Here is a 23,835-nt window from a genome sequence, read left to right as displayed (position 1 = left end):
TTGATTTTTATGCTGTGAGTTAGATGAGATTATCTATAGCATTATCATGTCTGGGCAGTAAATACAAAGTGCATCCAGCAGCCAATTAGCTTAGCTTTGAAACAACTGGCCCAGCTCTGTCCCTTTTTTTTAAATTTTCAGCATGTGACACTTTTTGATACACAAAGAAACTGACTGATGCACCGACTTTTGATGCCCTAACCTCAAATGTATATTGCATAATTGCATAATAATAATGTTACTGAAAAGTAGAATGTATGGAATAATGCAATTATAAGTTTAACTAGATGCATACTTTAGAAATCAAGCTGGTACTGCAAAGCAAAATTCTAAAGTACTGCATATGAAATGTCTTTTCTAACAACAAAGCCAGATACTCTCATGTTGACTGGTTAAGCCTGTACACACATGGTGAAGCAACCAAATGCTGTGTTTTTTAAAACAAGAACTCTGATTACAGACTACGGTTACCATGCAAAGCTACCAGCCTAATTAGATGCAGTGAGATCATGTGAGACTCTGCTGGTCTCTTCAACCATCACATCATTACTCACACATGGCCAGTTTCATGAGCGACCACAAAGGCAGAGGAGAAGCCATCCTCATGGTTCAGAGTGCAGCTCCTCAGTGGATGGCACATCCCTGTCACTGGAGCATAACCTGGGCAACAGAAAAGACCACACAGCCCTAATAATCAAGAACCAGGATGAATGTCCTGACATTCTCATACCGCGCTGATGATTGAGATGATGTGGCATTAAACTGTATAAATGGAGTCATGTGAGGATCTCGTTGTTTATTAGTGTGTGTGTCACTCTCTTAAACTAACTCTGGAGTTGAGATGCACTTTGGTCCATACGTCTCTTTAACTGATAAACCCCACATATGAAGAGAGGAGGGAAATGCTTCGAGTTAAATCAGAGTTCCTACATATGATGTGCTACATCTACTTGTTCAATGAGTGATACAGTATCTGTGTTAATTGTTCTATATCTTTGGTCTCTCCAGAACCAAGGACATGTGAAATCACTATACTACAGGCTCTATGTCCGTATTAAAACAGCACATCGCTTAACACTACTAAACAGCAGATACCATAGAAAGTTTTAGGAGAAAGTGAAGGATCCCAAAAAAAAGTTTGTTGACTTTTGCTGTGCAAATTTCCACATTCCACATAAAGAACATCCCAAAGTAAACACAAGCTCGGAAAGCCTGTCATCGTTACTTAGCGGACATCTGCCCAGCATCACAATGTTTCACATACATACACCAGGACAACAAGTTTTAAGCAAAGCACAAACATTAAACATAACTCGATCAAGAGGTGTGCAGCGATTCATCTTAGTGCATTTGGTTTGGTCCAGAAGCTTGTTCCAGCCTTCTTTTGGTGGCTTTCGATAATCCTCATGCTTTCTGACCATTTGAAGACTGTTTTGGCATGCATGTAAAAAGCAGAAAATGCAGCAGACAGGCAGCTGATAATAAAGACTCTTGATAAGCATGTATATTGGGTTTTTTTGAGCACTGGGGTTTGTTTTTTTAGCTTTTTGCTAGCGTGACATGACTTTAGGCAGGTCAGTTTTTGTTTGGCACGGTTGATGTGTTTAGTGAAATAGCAAAACATGAAAGCAGTAGGTGAGCATGACCCTTTATCTTAAAGGCAGATAAAAGGAAGTCAGGAGAATGCAGATTACATTCCCATTAAGAGACTACTGGGAGCTTTGCACAGTGAAGCAAAAAAGGTGCAGCAGCAGCAGCAGCAGCAGCAGCAGCAGCAGCGGCAGCAGCAGCAGCAGCTAAAGGGTCACAAATTTCTTTTTTTTTACTGCAGATGTAGTGAATGAGAATAGAAATGATCTCTGTCACTTTGCGGATCAACACTGAACTGCACTGGACAAATGTCAGTGGCAAAGTCAGCAGATCTTAGGTTTAATTTTAAAAAGACCTCATTATCACTTCAAACAAAAAGTCAACTTGCATCTCTGTTTGCTTTGCAGCTACACTGTACACTTTACAGGTTTTCTTCTATTACTCCAGTCAAAGCACAATTTCTGTATTTTAATACAGAATCTACCATCTGACAGCTAGACTTTGACAAGAGAGTGTGAAGTCTGCTCGTGACCCTAAGACACAGCACTGGGCCCACCCCAACACAGAGGAAGGTGCCATAGAAACTGGGCTTGTTATGAACACAACACGACGGCAGCTATAGCAACATACAAAGGTGTGACGAGTAAACCAGGTAGAAAACCTCGGGCTGTCCTCTAAACATGACACTTGTGCTTTAAAAGTTAAAAATACACACAGGTCAATGCAAGATATTGAACTTCAGCACAGAGGATGTTTGTTCATTCTGAACCCAGTTTTTCCGGCTGTTTGGCTTCTCACTTTAACTTTGCTTTGAAGGGCTGAAAAGAAGAAATACAATATGAAACAAATGCTAAACTGACAGCACATGTATGATACAAAACTCCTACTGATTGCATACATGTATTATTAGGATTGAAAATTATCAACTGATTAATTATGAGTAAAGTAAAGTTCATACAGAACTTTACTTAAAAAACTGTTAATTTACACAAATCACAAAATAATAAACATTTCTGATTTTTATACTACATGCCAAAAACATTCTTCAACAACATTAATCTCCATTTTTTTATATCCAGGTTGGCATCAACGTCAAGTCAGCAAGGTTTTGGAAAGCTACTAATTTTCCTGGGAGGTCAGCGTTGGCAGAATTGGGTGCATGACCTCTGCTACAGCCTTGACTTTTAAGATTCCACTGACCTTACCTGGGCAAGACTTGAAGCCAACCCCTTTGTGAATGGAAGCAGATATCAGCACTCAGTCTGCACAGGCCTCGATCGAGAAAAATACAGTACCTTGCATACCTGCGGGACCAAAATCTTGCCTTGTGAGGAAGATGGCGTGGTCGTGGTATTCGGCGTGGTCAGGGTCACGGCGCTGCTGCCCGTTGGCCCATCGGCACACCTTTTCCAGGCTGCGAGATGGGTTGCCACGCTCTATTAGGCTTATAGACTGCAACAATACAAAGGTCAGGGGGAACATTTTACAGCTCAGACTGTGAACAGAAATGTAAGACCCCTCAAAATCATATTGTCACTCTCAAATTCAGGAAAGGAGATGACTTCTAGATAATTTTTTCCAAAGGGAAGATTTCTGTCCAGTCAAAAATAAGTATTACATACACAGTATAACAACTGGAAACAGTAAAGCTGAATTAAGATAAACGGAGAATAAACTAATACTAATTCATAATTAATGAGATAAAGCATTTGTCTTTTAGTCTCCTAGTGTGTGCTGCGACCAGGGCTGGTGATTTGTTTGCTAATTCCCTAGGTGCATTTAACATGACAAAACCCTAGACTGTAGTTTCTTTGTCATATGGCTTTTAAAACAAGGAGCAAGTAGTTGGTTTGATTTTTATTTTGCTGATGGACTATTTATTTTCCTTTGGGTAATTTTCATTGACATAATGGATGGTTAATTTTTGCTGTCAACATTTAGACCTTTAGGGGTGAAGTATTGACATTTGTTTCACTCCACAACAATACTTGGGCCATGACACCTTCTACAATATAACGTGATAGTATCTGGTGTTTTGTTGTTTTGCTATTGAGTCATGTTGGCCGGCTCAGCCCTTCTTATTTTCATGCATAACAAAATATCATAATACACTGTATCATTTCCTTTAGGCAATAATAGCAATGTAATACTCGAAATACTTTTAAGTCACTGTTGTGTTATGAATCAACAGGTTTAGTAACAGAAATTAATTTACACAGTCCATTTATATGGTCAATGCATAGCACGGGTTTCAAATTGAGTTGTGCACTAAATGTCTTTAAAGATGACCATGTGTGACCCTGCTTACCTGTTGGTACCCAACCATTATCATACGGACAAGGACAATGTTGATGCTAGTTCCCAGAGATTCATCATGGTAGATTTCATCAACCTGAAAGAAAATGAACAACAACATGCACGGAGCATTATACGGTACATCTGATGGAATTTAGGGAGGATAAAACACACTATTGAACCTGCAGAACACATACCGGCCATTAGGCAGAACAATCCAAACATGCAACAGTGAAAGACCGTGGGGAAAAATGCAGTCCTTCATCATTGCAAAACAATAGTAGAGGTATTTGGGTTCATTCATAATCTCAAGAGTTTCCAAGTAATACATTACTGAAGGTACTGCAAAGGAGAAAATGCTATAAATTTTCGTTTCTTTTCCTATGCGAATCAACACATTTGCTTAGAAACTTTCCAGTCACATCAAACAACCCACAGGGAGCTTAATGCTGTTGGCTATTGTTTAATGCAGAGGATATACAGAAGGATGCAGGGGATGTGCATAGAAATAAGATAATTAAGGGCACAAAGAAGAAGATAATGTTAAGAATACATTACTGGAAACAGGTTTCCCTCAACTGACTGTCAATGCAGTTTGGGAAAGAGTTTTCATTCTTGCTTGCACCTTTTAGAAGAAGACAAATGGTATGTAATTCTTGATGCTTATACACAGCATGAAGTGAAGTAATAAACCTCTCTGTTGCTACAGGATTTGAATCATGACGAAATATGAATATGACTTTGGCAACCAATCAAGCCACAACCAGCATTGGTATGCAAAGACAGCTTAACCCAGAAATGTGTCCACTGCAATTTGGCTTTACAATAATTCTGTGTTAATATGTAAATGTTTACCCCAGGGGAACGTTTGGATCCAATTTTCCCTAGTGTCTGGTTTACTTTTTATTTTCAGCCAACTCATCACTACTTATTTGGCATCAAGTAAAGTTCAGAGCAAAAGAAGGTGTGAATATAGAAGTTTTCCATGTACAGTATTAGCAAGTAATTTAGTTGGGAAACGTTGATTGTGGATTGTAATGAACAATTTACAAAATAAATAATCAAGTGACTTTTAAATGGCAATCATTTACAGTAGCTGTGAGGAAACATAGTTTGAAGTCATTTTTTGATCATAACAGTTCACCTAATAATGCAGTTTCCTGGTTAAAATGAATTATTCACAAAACATAGATTTTCTCACTTGTAGTAGGACTAGCACAATAAAATACTTCTTCAGTTTGGATGGGCAAAAAACTTAAAGCTCTCCATAAAGCATGGCTAATGGCGAGCTACAATTAAAGATGGCAGTGTCAAGAAAAACACAGTCTGCATCTCAAATAATCTCACACTGGACTCTGGGTCAATTTTGAATACTATGTGTTGGTCTCAGCTGCAGCAAAAAATGCTTTTGAATCCAATGATTACACTCTGACTGCCTCTCCTTTGGGTATTGCAGTATTCCGAGGTGGTCATTACGCCAATGACATGGATGACAGTGAAATAAACCTGATGTCGAAAAGAAATGCTTTATATAGCAAAGCAGGAACAGGAAAACATTTCTGGACTCAACCAGGCAGATTTGTCATGATTCATGTCCTGGAGTTTATTTTTGTTGTGATTCTCTGCCCTTAGCTCATAGTTTAACACATGTACAGATCTCAGTCTGCCTTGCACACACACACACACACACACACACACACACACACGCACAGTCCCTCCTAATTGTTTGTATGAGAGACAGCATAAGAGTATATCAGTACTTCTAGGATTTCGCAGATGTGCTGTGCCCTGAAATGCCTACATTTTGTAGCTTTTCCAATAAAACTGGGATGTATGCTGCAGTGATTTTATGTTTTAAATTGCAAGGTCACTCAGAATTCACAGGGGATTGGTTGAAGTGATTGTTGCGATTGTAAAGATTCCACATTCATGAAATGACTGCTACATATAACAGCAGAGTGCCAGTGGCGACTTGCCATCCAAACAGGAACTCAGATACTACAGATCTCAACATTGGGATTTATAGTGTCCATTATTTGTTGTTTTCCGTAGTTACAAGGAGGTGTTGAGGTCAATGACAGGTTATCGACAGTAAAATAAATTTAAAGGGCATTTTATAAATATGAACAATTACGCTGTGAAATATCAAAACCAGACACAGGTTCAAAAAAGACAGACATGAAAAACAAATAACCGAGTGCTTCTCCTTCACTAAAACACCTACAAATGTGCGTCAGTTAGCTTTCCCTAAAATTATGACTTTGCCCATGGATGCATGTGTATACCCGACGGTATTTATATTCCATTTACAGAAACCCATTCGGGTCAATAAATGCTGTGGAGAAAACTAAAGTGACCCCAGATTTGTTACAAACTCATATTTCTAAACTGGTCCATACTGACCTATATATGTGTGTTAATGTTGGAGTTGAATCTAAAAAACGGGGACACTATCAAAAGTAGTATCATAAAAGTTCCATGACGCCTTTTGCAAAAACCAAAGTTGCATATTTTTCCTAGCTGGACTCTGGACTATGCATTGAACCTTTTGTTCAGTCCTGCTGAGGGATGGGCCAACCCCACCTTTTTAGGCATAATTACAAAGCCAGGAGGAGCACACACAGGACTGGAATCATACTGTTTTGGCTGCAAATGAGAGTAGCAGCTGTGGCCTACAGGCGCTAGGTGTCCCTGGCTTTTTAAACCATCACATCAACGTGGACAAAACCTAGTCCGTGCTGAAACAACACAGCCATTGTGCAGCAGGCACCTCAGCAGTCACCTTGGCTTTGCACAGACAGGATGTTCCAGTAATCAATCCTTCAGGGAGAGTTTCCCCAGGTGGTACTACACATTGTGCAGCCACGGAGCAAGGATTCAGAGGGATTTGAGAGTGCAGAGCTTTTTCGGACATAGCAAGTCTAAGTGTTTTGACCCTTATTTGTTTAAACTGCACTTTACCTTTTTGGACTTACAACATATTTATTACTTTTCAGAATTTCATCTCTACACACTTCTTGAAATTCAACTGTTGCCAAGGATCTAACATACTTGACAGTGCTCTTTGGAGAGCACTAGACGTACATGAATGACAGTTAGAAAATGCATTTTTGCAGCCAGTTCACTGTGTAATCAACCAGGGTCATTAAAATCAGACAGTTCTCTTTGTCTAAGACATTTGGGAATTGAGTTTGAATATAATGTATTAAATAGGTAAACACACCATTCCATGCAAGCAGAGCTTGGCAATGCAGGTGGACTGTTTTATTATACCCTGCACAGGTCTCAGTCAACCTTCTAACTGATCTAGTGCAACTAATCAGACCACCATGCAGGGTCCAAATGGTAACTGTTACAGAGTGAAACCAGCACCCTGTGAAAATCTGACTTGGGGGATTTGCCCCAGTAAGCAGATTATGGTGGTAGGAGCTGGTGGAACCTGGTGGTAATGAATGATTTGAGAGTTTATTTCCCCCTTCATTGGTATTCCATAAACAGCTAGAGAAAGTAAGGGTTTGGGGAGAAGTGTGGCAAGGTCTGATGTCAGATATTTAAATCGAAAAAAAATCAACAAATTCACCATCATTTTGCCAAGTATGCATATTACAAAATGTCAATACCTAGTCCATCAACAGAAAAGTAACCTGCACTAGTTGCAGCCCTGTTGGGAATTTGCATAAGCCAGCAACAAGTGCTATGAACCTCATTAGAGATTCATTTAAAAATCAGAACACACTTACTATGTTCATGAGTGTGAGAACATAATTCTGCACATGCTCTTTGCCATGGAAGCGCACCACTGAGTCATCCACGGCCAGAAGCACCTCGATGTTGTAGTCCTCTTTCTTTGCATGCCTCCTCTTGCGCTCAGATTCGGACAGTTTTTGTTGGACGAAATCCAGTGCTGTGGGGAGGTCTGCGATCCCAATGTCTGCCACTGAAAAGTAAATCCATCGCAATAATCACTGAAGAGACTGTGGGAATCTGATGCATACTGTATGTAATAGTTCTACTTTAATAACCGTTTAAAATAAGGGATACATGATTGTGCCAACTAGGCATAAAGCAAACTTTCTTTGAGGGTGATCAGGAGGAATCCTTTGGATTTTTCACTCGATTGTGGAGGTTCCGAGCCCCCCAGTTCCTGTTCGAAATGCTTTCTCAGACTAATAAAGCATTGGCCTAGAGAATCAGAAATGTAATTCTTCGGTCCAATTTTAGCCCAACTATAATATAAGCATTCAGAGCATGAATCCCAGCCCCATCAAGCACTTTGTATATATCTACAACTGGGTGTTTCAACACACACTGAACGATATCAATTGAATGAATTAGGTTTTCACAGGCCAATGCGGTCGTGTGGCATGAGATGTAATGTCAGGTGTTATATCACTCATAGCTGAATTGCTATGAAGTGAGACAAACACAATAGAGGCATTAAAGAGAAACCTCTAAGTGAGAGCAGTGCCAAAGCTGCACAATAATAAGTAATGTATCGTAGTTTATACAACATGGATCTTCATGTTAAATTTGTTATGCTCTGCTATCTAAACAGGCTAATAAACTGATAAACGTATCAATTAATCGCACTCTCAAATGTAACTGGAAAATGCTGGAAAATCTTGTTCGACCATTCATGGATCAAAAAAGGGCCCAGCATGTTGCTCAAAGCCATGAATTACTGCGGACGTTTAAAATACCTACTTAATTTAACCTACAGTATGAAACAGTAGCCTGCCAAATACAAATGGAGACGTGAGAGACTGTCTTATTGCTACCAGAACATCCACTGGAACAGGCATAAAGCAGAAAACGAAAAGGAAAGATAAACGCAGTGTTGAACCCATTTAAAAAAATGGCTACAGGCAAACCTCCTGCGAAGTAATTTGCTCTGAATGATTATACTGTACATAACATATAAATACATAAAAGAAGACAACTTATTTGCATAATTTGCACTGGAGTTAATTAAGATAAATGTGTTCCTGCAAATAAAGGACTATTTCAATAGGCAATAAACCAAATAGCTGTTAGAGTGATATTGTTATTAATAACATGGATTCTTACATAAAAGCAATCAAAGTATGAATAAAGAGACAAAATGAGAGTGATGAAGTGTAAAATATTTAAATTCAATTGCTGACTCAATTGACTGTGTGTATGAATCTTCATTGCCTCTTTTAAGTTTTAATTTGGATATTGGCTTTCCTAGAGCAATGTCTCAATGATAGAAAACTGACAAAATATTTAGTAAGCTGTCCCAACAATGATGATAATCCAAGCAACAACACAAAGACAATAATGCTTTCCTCCTGTGAATGACATCGTGCTAGAGTGGGCTGATAACTGGAGGAATTTTGCAGAGGCCTCGTACTGAACCACTATTGGAAAAGGTAAAAAAAGAAAATTTAAAGACTTTCTGCAGCTGGATGCAAATCCAACATCAGCTGCATCTGTTTATCTTAGAATGTAACTTGAAAAGAAAACAATGAACACAATGCATTTTTATTAAGTTGTCACAAAAAAGAGATTTGTGAATGAGTCACTTCATTAAAATCGATCCTCAGAATGATAGAAGTCCATCTGACAAAATGAAGAAAATAAAACAAACATTACAAATGGAAATGCAGTGCATTAGTGAGTCCACCAGATGCTCAAGCTATTGTTGTTGAAAAAAAAAAGAATAGAAACTGAATTCACGATGGAGTTTGACTGCAAAGGAAAAGGTCACCATCCCTCTCCTCACTCGCTCCCTCCCCAGTCTCCAGCATTACCAGTGGAACCCAGCATTCCTCGCTTTAGTTTAGTGAACACTGCCTCTGCTGTTAAGCCTTATACATAGAAATATAGAATAGTAATAGAAGTCTTAGCTGCAAAGTAATATGTTTCAATAAAAGTTTTTGATTTTTTTAATTTTAGCAGTTTTAGCTCAGTAGGAAAATCAGTGAGACAGGACATGAAGTTAGTTGGTGTGAGAAAAGAGGATGCAGAGGACAGGGTTAGATGGAGGCACATGATTCGCTGTGGCGACCTCTGAAAGGAAACAGCCGAAAGGAAAAGAAGAAGAGCTCAGTGGGAAAACCAATCAGTTTGAAATTAGCTACAACCAATCTACAGCTAAATATTAGTAATATTCAAAATATTCTATGTCTGTGGCACTTAATTCAAGTACTTTAGTGGTTTTTAGTGGTAGCTGGTTTTGTTTAATGTGATTTCCTTTTGTCAATTTTAGGTTAAAGTTCACAGGGTCTGGTACTTCTGAAAGCTGCCTCAATCTATAATTAGACTACATTAAGGCCTTAATTCATTACAAATTCATGCTTTATCTACTCAGAATTTGCAGTTTTAATACTCTCATACTCTTAAATACTTTTGACTTGGTGAAGATAAAAGAAGTGACAACTGAGTGAAAATAATAGTTAATTTCTACAAAAGCAAAGTCACATATAATATCTCCCCCCTTGCCATTTTATCTTTATAAATAAAAAATAGTCTCGGTTTTAATCACTGGGTGAAGTTTAAAATAATTATAGAAATCAGTCACTATCACGCAGTGATCCATTTTCTACTCCATTTGGTAGGTGGTGGGGGGTGGTTTGGTGTGGAGGATAGACTCCACCTGAAGCTGCAAAGTTATGTGATAAATAGGTTAAACAGTGGGAATACAGTTAACATACAGAACAATTTTGGCCATCTCATTCATTTTACATAGAATGGCCAAAACATTAGAACTTCTTTTAATGCACTTTTAATGCACTCCACTATGACTCCACTACTCACTTTGACATCAATAATAAACACATAGTAGAATTATCACCTTTCTGATACTTTTTGCCTAAAAACTGAGAAATTATATACTTGTTAAGTAGAATTCATGGCAGAGCCACTGTATTGGATAACATTAAACTGCACAGGTGGTCTTATGTTATGCCTGATCTGATGATCCCCTCTTTTCCAAACTGTAATTGCCATATGTTAAAAGATCCTTCCCTAGCTTTGTCCATGTTTGTGTGTAGCAATGTGACTCTTTCCCATTATTGTGTCAATGACTGCGTTTACATGCACTTATCCCGGGTACTTAGAGAAATCAGCTTGGAAGGGTAATTGGGGAACGGTGTTTACATGCACTGGTTATGACAAATCTTCGTATGCATTCAACACAAGAGAAACCTGATTTCTCCTCCATTTCAGACTTTTTAGAAGCCTGGTGCACAGATTTTAACTGTGAAGTGACGGAAAACGCTGCTTTTAGGACTTTTCTCTCTGTTTCTGTGCGTGCATGTGTGTGTTCATGTTGCAGAAGAAAGTGACTTATTTAGACTTCTGCGAGGTGCTGATTGGGCTGAAATCAGCTTTCCTGAGAAAGCCCACTGTAACCTGGTTGCTTAAGTCCATGTAAACGCGCTCAATGTGAATCTTCTTTATATATGATGACAGCCACTAGAAACTGGATTCACATTCCTTGTTTCCACAAACATACAAGCAGAAACTGGGCCACTAATTTCTGAAATACACTTAAGGTGAAGTTGAACCAATTCCTATGTCAAAAAGCTGTTTTTATGATTATGCTAGATATTGGTTCTGTTGTTATGTCGATTCACAGTGCCTATAGACACATTCACTACTGTGAGCTTATTCATACTGGCCACTCACACATGCACACCCACACGCTCACACACAACGAAGACACACACAGCTCTTTTTGTTTCCACTAACGTCACACTCTCTCTACTCGCCCACCTTCATTGTGGAGGTCCTCCCTCCGCGGGCCCGTCTCCCTCTTGATGGCCGATCTGCGGTAGACCACATGGACACGCCCCTTCACTTCCACATCCTGTTGGCCTTTCTCTAGGGGCTCGATGAAAAACTCCCCATTATCAGTCCGGATCAGACCTGCCTGGAAAAATACGGGTTTAAATTAGTACGCACTTCCTCCTTCAAAGGATGGCAATTTCACTGGAGCCAGTAATTCTAGAGTACCCAATCAATTGGAAGATTTAGAATAAGGCTGGGCATGGTGAATGGGGCAGGTAGACACAATTTGGGGCCCTTCAAGGCCTTTGCCAAGATTTACTGAGTGTCACTATGATTTCACTCTGTGTTACTGGGGATGTGTGCTTCTCCTCGCTCGTTCACTCATTGCTGAGCAGCAAAAAAAGTCAAAGAGACGTGACAAGCATGCTCAAGTCTGATAAATAAATCAATAAAATCAATACCCGTCAACGGTGACAAGGTAGCAGTTTAAATGTACTTTAGGAACATTAAATCCAAGTGAACTCAGAAACTCATCCAGTCACCACTTTTATCAGGTCACTATTGGAAGACAGGCTTTTGTATAAGAGTTAGGCGAGCTGACTCACATTACAAACTGTAACAGTAGTGGTGACACTGAAGTCATCAGACGGCGATGGAGATTTTTTATAGCCTAACAATAGCTTGATAGTTACCATCTTCCTGGTTACCTCAACAAAAGCCAATGATATTTTTCCAAAACAGGTCACAAGGCTACAAAAAAAGGTCGTTCCTACAGCAATCTACTGGCACAAACATCCTCTGTCTCTGGAGTCTTTGTTGCATTGCTAATGTGACTGAATGGTAATCTTGAGTAGACTGCAGAAGAAGACAGCCAGCTGTGGTTGATAAAACAATCCATGAACAACACACACAAAAAAATTACAGATTAAAGTACAGATCTTACTCTAAATTAAGTAAGAGTTAAGATATTTTGTTTAATTTAACACATCCAATCAGAGGAACAAGTATGACTGTTTTATAAGTGGACAACAAGATACTGATAATGAGAGCTGAAAAAAAAAGTGACGCCTTTAACAGAAATACAATTGTGTGATCCATTGTAAAACAAAAGCACCGGCTAGTCACTTTTATTGTTTATAGTTAGAGCTGGACAATATATGAAATTTGTTTTCAATTTCTTTTATATAAACCCTTAATCAAAATAAATACATTAGGGCTTCGTCCGTGGTAACTCTAATGGCAGCAGCACCAGTAATGTTAATTGTCACCTTTTCCTAGGAGACGCCTGCTAGTGGGTTAGCTTTGCTGGCTAGTCAACAAGCTAATGTCAGCCACAGCAGGCAATAGAATAATACCAAAAAATGTAGTGCTGTCACCTCAGTGATATGGGAATGTCAGGCATCACCTCAGCTTTGTAAGCGTTCAGAGCCCAATATGAAATTACTATAGGCAAGTAACTGTGTCACTCAGCTGCTCCTGTAGTTATACATTCCAATCCTTACAAAATGTAAATGGGGAACAGTCTTCATTGTGATGTTGTTCTTTACAAATATTAATTTTATAAATTTGCATATATTATTAGCAGAAATGCATATACTTAATACTTTAATTAACAAATCAATTTTTAATCATGTTTTGTCCTGAGTTCATGCAGACAAAATGTATTCAAACTGGGAATCAACGAATGACTGAAAAAAACAAACAAACTAGGTTTAACTTTTTTGGCCATATTGTCCAGCCTTATTTTTAGTTGTGTCTATACAAACTTCAACCAAATAAGAAAACTAGAAAGGTTTGCCCCAGGCTGCTGGAAGGTAATATCCAACACAAGTGGTTGAATGGATATAATTCATTTTAACATGCTGTATATCTATATCTGCTCTGAATGCTGTTTTGAAAGAAAAATTACATGAGAAGTCATGTTTTACGTTAAATTCGGCTCTCTGTTACAGGCTGCTCCACTCGATATTAGAATTTGTACAAAGCCTCTACTGACATCCATTACAGTGTATGCCCTTACTTGTGCTTTGTTGGGTCATGGGAGGATAAAGACTATCACAGCACTCACACTGGGAGAGAGCCGGGTACCCTGGTCATCTCAGGTCACAAGTCTACCACAGGCATGATGACACATGGACATACATTTCAAAATCACACCCATGAGAAATTTATAGTGGCCACTTAACCTAGCATGCATATCTCTGGACTGTGGGAGGACAGTTTAAAGACATGTAGGAGGAAACCAATGGCTTGTTTTTTTGAGAATGAGGATATTTTTGTACAATATACACTTGGGACATATTGGTGGATAAGTGGTGTGACACAGAAACCTACTGGGAAGTGTGACTAATAAAAGTAAAATGCACGAAAACAAAAAAGAACAAAACAAAAAATTATTTTCAGGCTTTTGAGAATAATTTTCTAAATTCATCAGTCTGCAACCACCATATCCTGCACATGTGAATCCAGGCTGCAGACTAACAGAAGGAAAGAAAGCAGATGAGCTTCATAGTTGGTTTAGAAAACTACAAAAATTGTCCCATAAGATTCGATCGTATTGCATGACCTACATGAAGCAAAAACCGTGTAGCATTCTGTACTGGCAAGCCAAACAAGTCTGACACTAAAACATTTATGCTGCCATATTGTTTCTATTACGCTTAATGAGCAAAAACTGTGCTGTCTGACAGCAAATTACATTTCTCATATTCCTGCTCCTTACTAAGACAAATCTATCAAGCCTATCAATATCTTCACGAAGATCACAACCGAGAAGACTTTGGCAAGAAAGGGGTATTTACAGTACAGCTGCAATAAGAAATCTAAATACAATGCAATAAAATGAACAATGTGCAAAACAAATCCTGAACGTCTGCATTGCTCAGGACTAAGAACAAAAAGCTGGGAACTTATGGACGGCATGTGACAGTAAGAGCAAAACGGAGTGAAAGAATCTGTCCAGCCCCTGACCAGGAAATGCCAAGTAAGACATGCTCAAATACTTCCTCCGGGGTCTCTTATTTCAGCAGTGGGTGGAAAGTAAAGTCTGTGAGCAGAGAGAGCTACAGCATCTGGAACAGAGCAACCAAATGTAAACATATGCACACTGCATGGAGACGTCTGGGCTAAGCAATGGTAGGTTTGGCTTCAGAATTGGCCATCACACTAAATCTACTGGATTTGTAATAGTTTTACATTAATTGATTTGCTCATTTCTTCATCTTAAACGAGTTATCTTTGGATTTTATTTTTGGTTGGAGATTAGTTTAATGATGTTTGCCCCCAGAATTCTTACCTCTTTTTTTTTTTTTAACAATTTCCTTTAAAAAAAGTTTGCTGATGGCCGATGGCATCTTTTTAGGAGAAATTCAAACATAAATCAAAACCATTTTTCCAAACAATGTTTAATAAAACCTGAGGGGGTCTTTTGAGAGTCCTTTCAGGCTGCAGAGTGCTCTACCAAACGTCAAGTGTTTGGGGAAGCTTGTAATATTATTAATAATTATTATTAAAATATATTTTTTAGGACAGTGAGTCAGTTTTTAAAAATGAACTAATTAATTGCACATTTTAAAGTAATCATGATTAATCAATGTCCCAAATTAGAACCCATCCTGATTCAGGTCATCTGGTTCAGTTGGCAGGTCATTATGCATTAATGATAAAACTTGTCTGCATGAGTCACACAAACACTGTATAGAGGGCTTCACAGGCAAATGTGAGGGCAAATGGCCATCGTGTAATCTATATCTTTGATCAAGTGGCCCCCAAGTCGGGTCTCTCTTTTTTAAAACAAATCTATGCACATCAGGTCAGGGCTGGTCTTCTGTGGGTCCATTTTGGGTCAGGTCCAGATGAGATCTTCTATGGAATTATAAGTCAATATTTTAGACTGTTTGCAGAGCAGTTGAATTTCGTTATTTGCATGATGTGGTGCATTTGTTTCAAATTTAGATGCTAATTTCCCCATCACTACTTAAGTTGTAAGTGACCATGTACAGTAATAAACGTAAATGTGGCCATTTGATGCACTGCCACGACATCGAATTTGTGCAGTCCTCTGACAGGACACACTGGCTCATGGGTATGTATCCTGAGAGACAAAACCCAGGGCAGCAAAAATTCTCATTTGCAGTTTAAAGGGACGTGAACACATCTGTGTCTTTACAGTTAATGACAAAATACTTGAGAAATTAAATTGTTTTTTGTGTTTCGTGTTATTTTGGAAATGTTATAAGATGGTAAACATAGAAACCATCTTACCCTTAGAATTATTAACTCAAGGTATTCTCTCAGTTGGTTTATCTTAATTGTAATTGTAAAAACGTCAAATTGAGGGTTTTGAACATAAACATGTTACACTTCCCTTGATGAAAATACTACCTTCTGGGTCTTGGCTTCACTAGTGGTCTAACTATCCTCTTACACTACTTTTATTTTATTTTCCGACTGAAATGACAATATTTGCCAAACCTACATAATTGGAACGAAGGTTTTGGATTTTGGTGTTACCAATTAACACACTATTGCTTGTCTCAGAATTTGATTTGATGCTAAAATACACTTTCTTTTCTTTAAGTGAAGAGAAGTTAATGGATTTGGTGGTTGGCAGTTTGCTCCGTGTAATGTGAATGATCCAGCTATGCTCATTAATGAGCCAAGTAGGAGTCAATGGAAGACACACTTTATATCAGCCTGAATTTCAGCAGGCCTCTCCTGCCTCCACACAGAAATACACCCTGAAGCGGAGGTGTCAGTGGTGTCACTGTACAAAAAAAGGCAAATATAACTAACCATTAACCACACTGGGGCACTAAATTCCACACATTGGTAAGAACAACTTTGAAGATGACTATTTACTGTATGTAATTTCAGAGTTTCTGCAAATTAGCACTTAGAGGCTGCACCTGCTCAGTGCAGCACATAGACCAGAGCAAGCCATATGTCAAATTTATACTTTCTGTGCTCAGCTATCTCAACGGCCACCTCATGAGGTACACCTGTACATTCTAATGCAATCCAGTACAGCAGCTCTTTACTGGATTGCAGCACAGAGCTGTCTGTACAGAGCTGTCTGCATAGTTAGAATTTCTCAGTCTATAGGTTGAAACTCTCAGATAGGATCTTCTATATGTTTATTATTGAAGTCGAAGTGGGTGGTGCAGTCTTACTGAAGTGCAAACCCTTGTTTACAGAAATCATGTTTTCCATTTTACAACACTAAATATAAATGAATAGGAACATGTAAATGAAGCATGCTTCTGCCATGTATTTACTGCAATACACTGTCTTTTTACGTCATCTTCAAAGTTAACGCTCTAACATCCAGTGACAAATGCAAGTTAAAAATGGAAAAGGCCATAGGCTGTGGATGCGTGAGTTGAAATATGCAAGAATATCAAAGTCCAAGTTGTTAATCCAGGACTGTAAGCTGGTATTTCTGGCAGATATCTTAAAAACATGTCATTCTGGAGGAGAAAGAGTAAAAAAGAAAAAGATTTTCAACCACTAAGCTCGAGGTCAGCACTCAAATTTTTATTAAGTCGCACAGTTTATTGTATAACCTTTAGTCACAAGGTCTATAACAAATCTGACCTGTGCTGGAGATGAAAACATTAGGCTTTTTTTTATAAGACACAGCCAGCAGTATACAACATGTTGGTGATGCTGGAGAAAACATCTTGTGGTAAAGCCAGGAAGATCAATAAGCCAGGGAGTAAATCATGGCTGGATGCTGCTGGACTCAGCAGAGTCCTGGGTTTGTAATAATAGTGTAAGACAGGTTGTGGGAGCAGGGGATTACTGCTTGATTCCTTTTGATCAGCTTTCACATCTCACTGTGCTGGGCCACAAAGGGCACAGGTAGCTGTGATCAAGGTGAGGATAATAAAGATAAAATTGGGCTTAAACTCCGCAGCATTCATCTACATGGGACTGATATCAAAGAGGAGAAAAATGATAAAGCGCTGAAATGAAGTAGAAGATTATAAGGCTGTTGCTAGCAACTAATTAGTTTTCATACAAGAGCAAGTCTGTTTAAAGAGATAAATACTTTACAATGTCCAATTATTATTATCAGAATTACCATTAGTAGCAGAAGAAGCAGGAATGTAACTGTATATTTTAAAGAAAACTATGACTAGAATAGGCAGTATTAAATATAAGTAAAGGAGAAGGATTTAGCAAAAACACTGCTCATATAAGAGAAGATAATGAACTAGTAAGTGATAGTAGTAGTGTTAAGGTAAATAGGAGAGGAAGAAGTAGGTGTAATAGAAAATGTGTTGGAAACAGAAGTAGAAGAAAAAAATTAATTCTTGTATTAGTGGTAGAAGCAGTAGTAGTACTTTAGCAGTAGTAATAGTAGTGTCAGTGGCAGCAGCTGTATGTTTAGAAGAAGTTGTAGTAGGGGTGGGAGTATTGTTGTAGTAACAAAGGTACCAATTTAGTAGCGGGTGAAAAAGTTGAAAAATTGGCTTGTTGAGGCTCAAGACTTGGTTTTAGGGTAAGGATTAGGTTTAGGTTGGAAAAGGTTAGGGTTGAACATTGAGACAATGTGATTAATGTTATGGAATCCAATATTTTATTAGTACACTATATGTACTGGGGCTGCCGAAAATGGTGGTTACACTCAGAAGAAACAAACCAAGTTATCGGCTGACATGTTGGGCTTTCACTGATGTCGCTCTCAATTTAGAGACTTCATCTCCATGCCAGCGGATTGCTAGAATACCAGAGAATACCGGCATACTGGACTGGGACTGGCCCTGTGCACACAATTTGTGCAAGCATTTGCATGTCCAATGCAAAGAACAAGCCAACTGACTGGTGACTGTTGCTAGGTGGTTCTCTCTTTCAAACCAGTGGACAGAGTAAAAGCACTCTTACGACTGATCTGGCACTCATGTTTCCATCAAACATGTAATTCAATCGGCCCGTCATATGCTCATGTGTTAATACCCAACACATGAGCAGCACCCGTATAGTCATATCCATCACTCATAGCGCCCAAACAATAGTTCGTGCTCGTCTGGCGTGCACAGCTGTTGCCTTCCTCCAACAGTCAGCGATACACTAGTAGGGCTTATTGCAAACGCTGGCCCACTGGTCCATACTACATAAAATGAAACTGAATGTTGAATTTTTGTGAAATCTCAGCTGCTCTCTCTGCTTCTATTATAGTCTATATCTTATCTGTCATGACCATGGAATGCCATGAATATTGCAGCTCCAGACACAAGGCAGAAGACCAACTTTTTCTAATCTGTTACTGTTGCTGTTGGACACATAATTCATCATAATGAAGAATAAAAAACTGAACATTTTTTCTAAGAAATGAACATGTTATGGTAACAAAATGCAACTGTGATACACATCTGCTCCATTACTCCAACAGAGCATGAGTTTGTCCTGTAAAAGGGAGCCCAGTTAACACACTTCAGAAGACATATATACATGTTACCGTAGAGATTTGGCCCACGTGTGGTTACAGTATAGTAGCTCTACACAGGATTTATAATCATATTATTTTTAAATTTTTCATCAAACATAAACTCCTCCAGGTCCTTTCACATCAAGTAGAAACTTTAGACTAAATAATTTGCCTGCAAGGTGTCTGCACGTCTTCAAACACTCCTGAACACCCTTGCATGTACAGACAGGTCTAAGTTTATGTTGGCTTTGATGCAAGGAAATGCATAGACGATATGTCTAACAGTGGCTGCCAGCCTTTAAAAAGGTCTCGAGTTTGGCCAAATCACAAAAAACATAAGTGACACATCAACATGCAGTCGGGTCTGAGACAACTGCCACCACCACAATGCAACAGAGGGGAAGTCAATGTTGTCTGTGATGCTCAAACCTCTGATATCTGGCATTTCAAAAAGTCAACTGTACACATTTAATAAAATCCTTATTCATATGATGCCAATACAACAAATTAAGGAAAGCACAAGGCTTTGGGGTTTTTCTAGGATGTACATTCCAAATCTGCTATGGCACAATGATATGTTGTGTGCTTTCAGAAGTTGTAATTGATCATTGATCTTGTCTCATTCCATCAATATGGACTTTGTCTGTATTCTTTCCCTACAAACTGGGGTATTGAACATACCAAACTTCACTAGGCCATATAAATAATTTTATTTCAAACAAGAAGGCTCATGGGGAGCTGTAGTTTCTTATAACAGAGGCTACAATTTTGCATTGTTTTTAAAATAATATGTTAATATCCCACAACATAATGTAGCAACATTGATTTTTCCAAAAAAAAAAACTTCTTTCCTTTTTTTATCTGCGTAATTTCCGCGTTGTTTTCCCTAATGACCAGTTTCCAACTTGTAAATGGTTAATTATCAATATCAGGGTCGAAATTACAATTGAGAAAGTATTAATAAACTTGAGGAACATTATGATCTTCGGTTCACTTTTTTAGTAAATTAAAATGGTGCCATGCTGCAGTTAATGCTAATAACAGGTATGATTAAAACTTTAGTGTCCAGTACAGAAACAAATCAATCTGTCTCTCCAGTCTCATTCCATTGTGCTTCTGTCAGAAGAGTAGAACTAAGTAGTAGCATTGGTCACAATTCAAATGTAATTGTGCCTTTGTAAATTTACTTTAAGTTGCTCGACTGCAAACATCAGTCAATGGCTCGGTTCACCTCCAGTGGTTCTAGTTTAACTCACGATGCAGTTTCAAAGGTCAGGTTTACGCAGAATGACTGTGCTGGAGCACAGAGGTGAATTGTCTGGTCGTAGTAGGGGGAGGATGAACAATATTCTGGTAGAACAACTCGTCTGCTGGGATTCGGGCCTTTCATTTTGAATGAACTTGTGTGATTGCAGACTGGCCCAACACTTGCAGTTGATCATCTCTAGGGCCATAGAAATGTTTTACTGAAATGATCATATCTCAACTACTTGTTTTGGCAACAAGAAAGACAGAAAGGATCCATGTAGCAAGTCATAAAACCTAAATCGAAACCTAAACTGATCAGCCACAATATCAATACCACTTTGATAATCCAGTGCACAGAGGTCAGCTTGGGAAAAATGTGTTGCCGGTTATAATTGACGGATATCAGAACACAGTGCATCGCAGCATGTTGTGCGGGGGACAGCATAGATATAGGTTGGCCAGAGTGCCATGGTCACCCCTTTCCCCTGACATAGGTGCATGGAGCAATAGAAGAAGGTGGCCTGGTCATTTTTTTGATACATCACATGGAGGGCTGGGTGTGTGCTATGGTATAACTGGAGAAGAGATGGCACCAGAGTTGACTATACGGATAAACCAAGGTGGTGAATGTAGTCTGGTGCTCTGGGCAATGTTCTGCTGTGAAACCTTTGGTCTTGATATTCTTGTGGATCTTGCTTTTCTTACTCACTACCTACCTAGACAACTTACCTGCTGCAGAAGACATAGTGTACATCCCTTCAATAATATTCCCTGCTACAGTGCACAAATGCTTCAGGAACAGTTTGAGGAAAGTGTTTAAGGAGTTGTGTGGGGCTCCAAAATCTGAAGTCCATCCATAGAGGCGCTCTTTTGCAACTTACAGGAATTAAAAGATCTGCTGCAGACATATTGGTGCCAGGGACTGTAGCGTAGGACACCTTTAGAGGCCTTGTGGTGTCCATACGACTATGGCTCAGACCTACATATAATAAGGCACGTGATTTTAATGCTGTGGCTGATCAGTATATGTGCTATGTGAGGATGTGATCCATGATGCATACGTCAGAAAGTGGCCACTGTCCTGAAGATAAATAAAAAGCCACACGACAAATCATAACATTCATCATTAGCTGACTTACCAGTCCATCACAATTGCTGATTGCCACCGAGGCCTCTGGCATGTCGCTCACATCTCCAGTGAATACACAGTCCCTATGGATATGTTCCTTGGCTTTTTCCTTAAAGTCCTCCTGCCATTCCACAAAAGCCCCTGGGGCCACCAGTTTCTTGTTGGCCCTCAGGCGGAGGTGCAGTTCTTTCCCAAACACGGTGACATTGAAAAACAAGAGTTCAGTCGTGGAGGAGGTGACTGAGGCCATCTCAGGGGCGCTGCGGGCCACTCTTCTCCTGCTGCCAAAGGCTGAGGCATCAGCAGCACTGCCACTTTTACTTCCACTTCCAGCAGAGACCACGTGAGAAATGTACCGGCCGTGGGAGTCTGTGCTGAATGGCACGATAAGACCATATTCACTTAACTTCCCAGAGAGTTTTTCTGATGGGACAGATAGTGTCAAATGAGAATCACATTCAGAGACCTATAGCAAGTGTCTATGGAAACGACTAAGCAAAAGTGAGTATCTGGTGTATGCTGTGCTGTGAGAACTCAAACATATGATTAGATAATGAAAAAAAAACAATGTTTTCTGTATGAAACGTGTATTTTCAGTAAAATACTGTAGACGCACAGAGAATCCTGTAAGATGGATTTTGTTTATGCAGCAAAGCTGTCAAACATTTGCACTTTTATGTCCACAGTACAAAAGCAGAGCGGAAAAAAAGAAAGAAAGAAAATAAAGACGACAACTCACCATGTGTTTCTGCAGCGACAATTTGCTCCAAAAATACCTGACAGAGTGAGAAGCACATGAATACATACATACAATCCATAGTGAGGGCTTTGGCGTGAGAGCTGCCTTTATGTTTTCCTTTATGTTGTAAACTTGAAGCAGAGTCCTTCCTCCTGTGAAAAAACGCACAAATGCAGGAGAAAAGTCCTCAGGGTTGAGCTCCAGCGAAGCAGCCGGGCATTTCTGAGCTTTTCTGTTTAGGCTCCAAGCTGAGGGATATTCGCAAGTTGTTTCCAATCTTTTGGCCTGTGCTGCACTGCAAAAGCCAAGAATGTCCCATCCATTTAGAGAGCTAAGGAGGAATATCTCGGCAGTTGATGACGACAACTCCCCGGTAAAAACCGGGACGTTTTGAAGAGATGGCCCAATTTTTTCGTCTTCTTCTTCTTCTATTTTTCCTTCCTCAGATAACGTTTTAAAACGCAGAAGAGCAAGTTAACGCACGCCTACGCCGAGGGGAAAAGTTGCAAGGCTTCAGATAAAGTGTGCAGAGACAGAGTGTCCCAGTGGTGAAACATCTGCCGTCCAGTCGTGCACCATTACGCACCAATGGTTCGACCGCCGGGATCACAACTGCTCAACTCAAGCCGCCACCAGCCAACAGTGGGAGCTCCTTCTCTCCACTAGACATACACATTTACCCAAGTTGCCCCCCCCCCGAACTCGCAGTAGTTATATCATCATATCCTGCAAAAAGTCAGCCTCCACAGCTAACATTCAGCCTCAAAATCCCTTGCTCTTCTTTTGACGAGGAAGAAAAACTCTACCAGAAGAAAAGTAACAACTTGAATATGTTTGAATATGTCCACAAAGAGTCTGTGATGGTTATAAATCCAAAGAGGACGTGAGAAGTTTCAAACATGCCAACAGAAAATGAGTTTGTTATGCAGCAGGAAATACACAAATGCTGCAGAAAGAAACAAAGCCATGACATAAAATGATGAAATATTAAAGGACAAGTTCAAAGTCTGTCTCAAAATGATAGTCACATTTCCACATGTGCACTCAAAAGTTTACATTTGCTGCGAAAGTCCAAAAATATCTGGCTTGAGTTCAATAATTCAAGTGCATACGCTCCAAAATCAAATCCTCCTGTTTTATTTGTGAAACAATAAACAGTGAATTTCACACTAACCAGATTTTAACCCAGGAAAATACCCAACGTTACAGTGAAGACAAACTGAGCTGTGCTCCTATCTCTTTGGGGTCAGAATGTGCAGGAGAACCACTTAGTGACCAAAGTCTGTTTCAATGGACCCATGGGCTCTTTGTAAGAAAATATATAAACCAATCCCTTAAAAGTCCATTTTAAGGTTAAGTGCAAGTGTGCTTTTAAAACATGAATGCATGAAGCCTCTCAGAGGCTACAGGGATAAAATCTGATTTGACATTGTCTTAAATACAGACGTGGTATCAGCAAAACACATATTGCATTATTTAATTTAATGATTTCATGCAGCAATCTCAAGTGTTTTTATAATTGGGTCTAATCCTGCAGATGTCACTATGAGCATATGTTCTATTTCCAGAAAGGGAGCAAACTCAACACCACCACCAGAGTCTTTAGAAGGTGTGAAAACTGTACAGTGGGTTTCATCAGTGCAACGA

General features: G+C 39.2%; 1 protein-coding gene across 2 annotated transcripts in view; it reads right to left on the bottom strand.

The window, feature by feature from the left end:
• The window catches only part of LOC137105827 (A disintegrin and metalloproteinase with thrombospondin motifs 14), a 36,755-nt gene extending 13,896 nt beyond the window's left edge, over window positions 1-22,859 (bottom strand). Inside the window, exons 1-7 of one of the 2 annotated variants that reach the window (XM_067488465.1) lie at window positions 22,189-22,859; window positions 21,460-21,872; window positions 11,626-11,782; window positions 7,626-7,822; window positions 3,899-3,982; window positions 2,886-3,042; window positions 555-660 (exon numbers count right to left, since the gene is read on the bottom strand). In XM_067488465.1, the coding sequence (XP_067344566.1) occupies window positions 555-660; window positions 2,886-3,042; window positions 3,899-3,982; window positions 7,626-7,822; window positions 11,626-11,782; window positions 21,460-21,872; window positions 22,189-22,267 (1,193 nt within the window). In that variant the 5' untranslated portion in view covers window positions 22,268-22,859. The remainder of the gene's footprint in view (window positions 1-554; window positions 661-2,885; window positions 3,043-3,898; window positions 3,983-7,625; window positions 7,823-11,625; window positions 11,783-21,459; window positions 21,873-22,188) is intronic. The other variant, XM_067488466.1, reaches the window with a different exon arrangement.
• Window positions 22,860-23,835: the final 976 nt, after the last annotated feature.

This window comes from Channa argus, chromosome 20 (assembly GCF_033026475.1).
Source record: "Channa argus isolate prfri chromosome 20, Channa argus male v1.0, whole genome shotgun sequence".
In the NCBI taxonomy this organism is placed as follows: Eukaryota; Metazoa; Chordata; class Actinopteri; order Anabantiformes; family Channidae; genus Channa; species Channa argus.
This window is presented reverse-complemented; position numbering and strand designations above follow the sequence as displayed.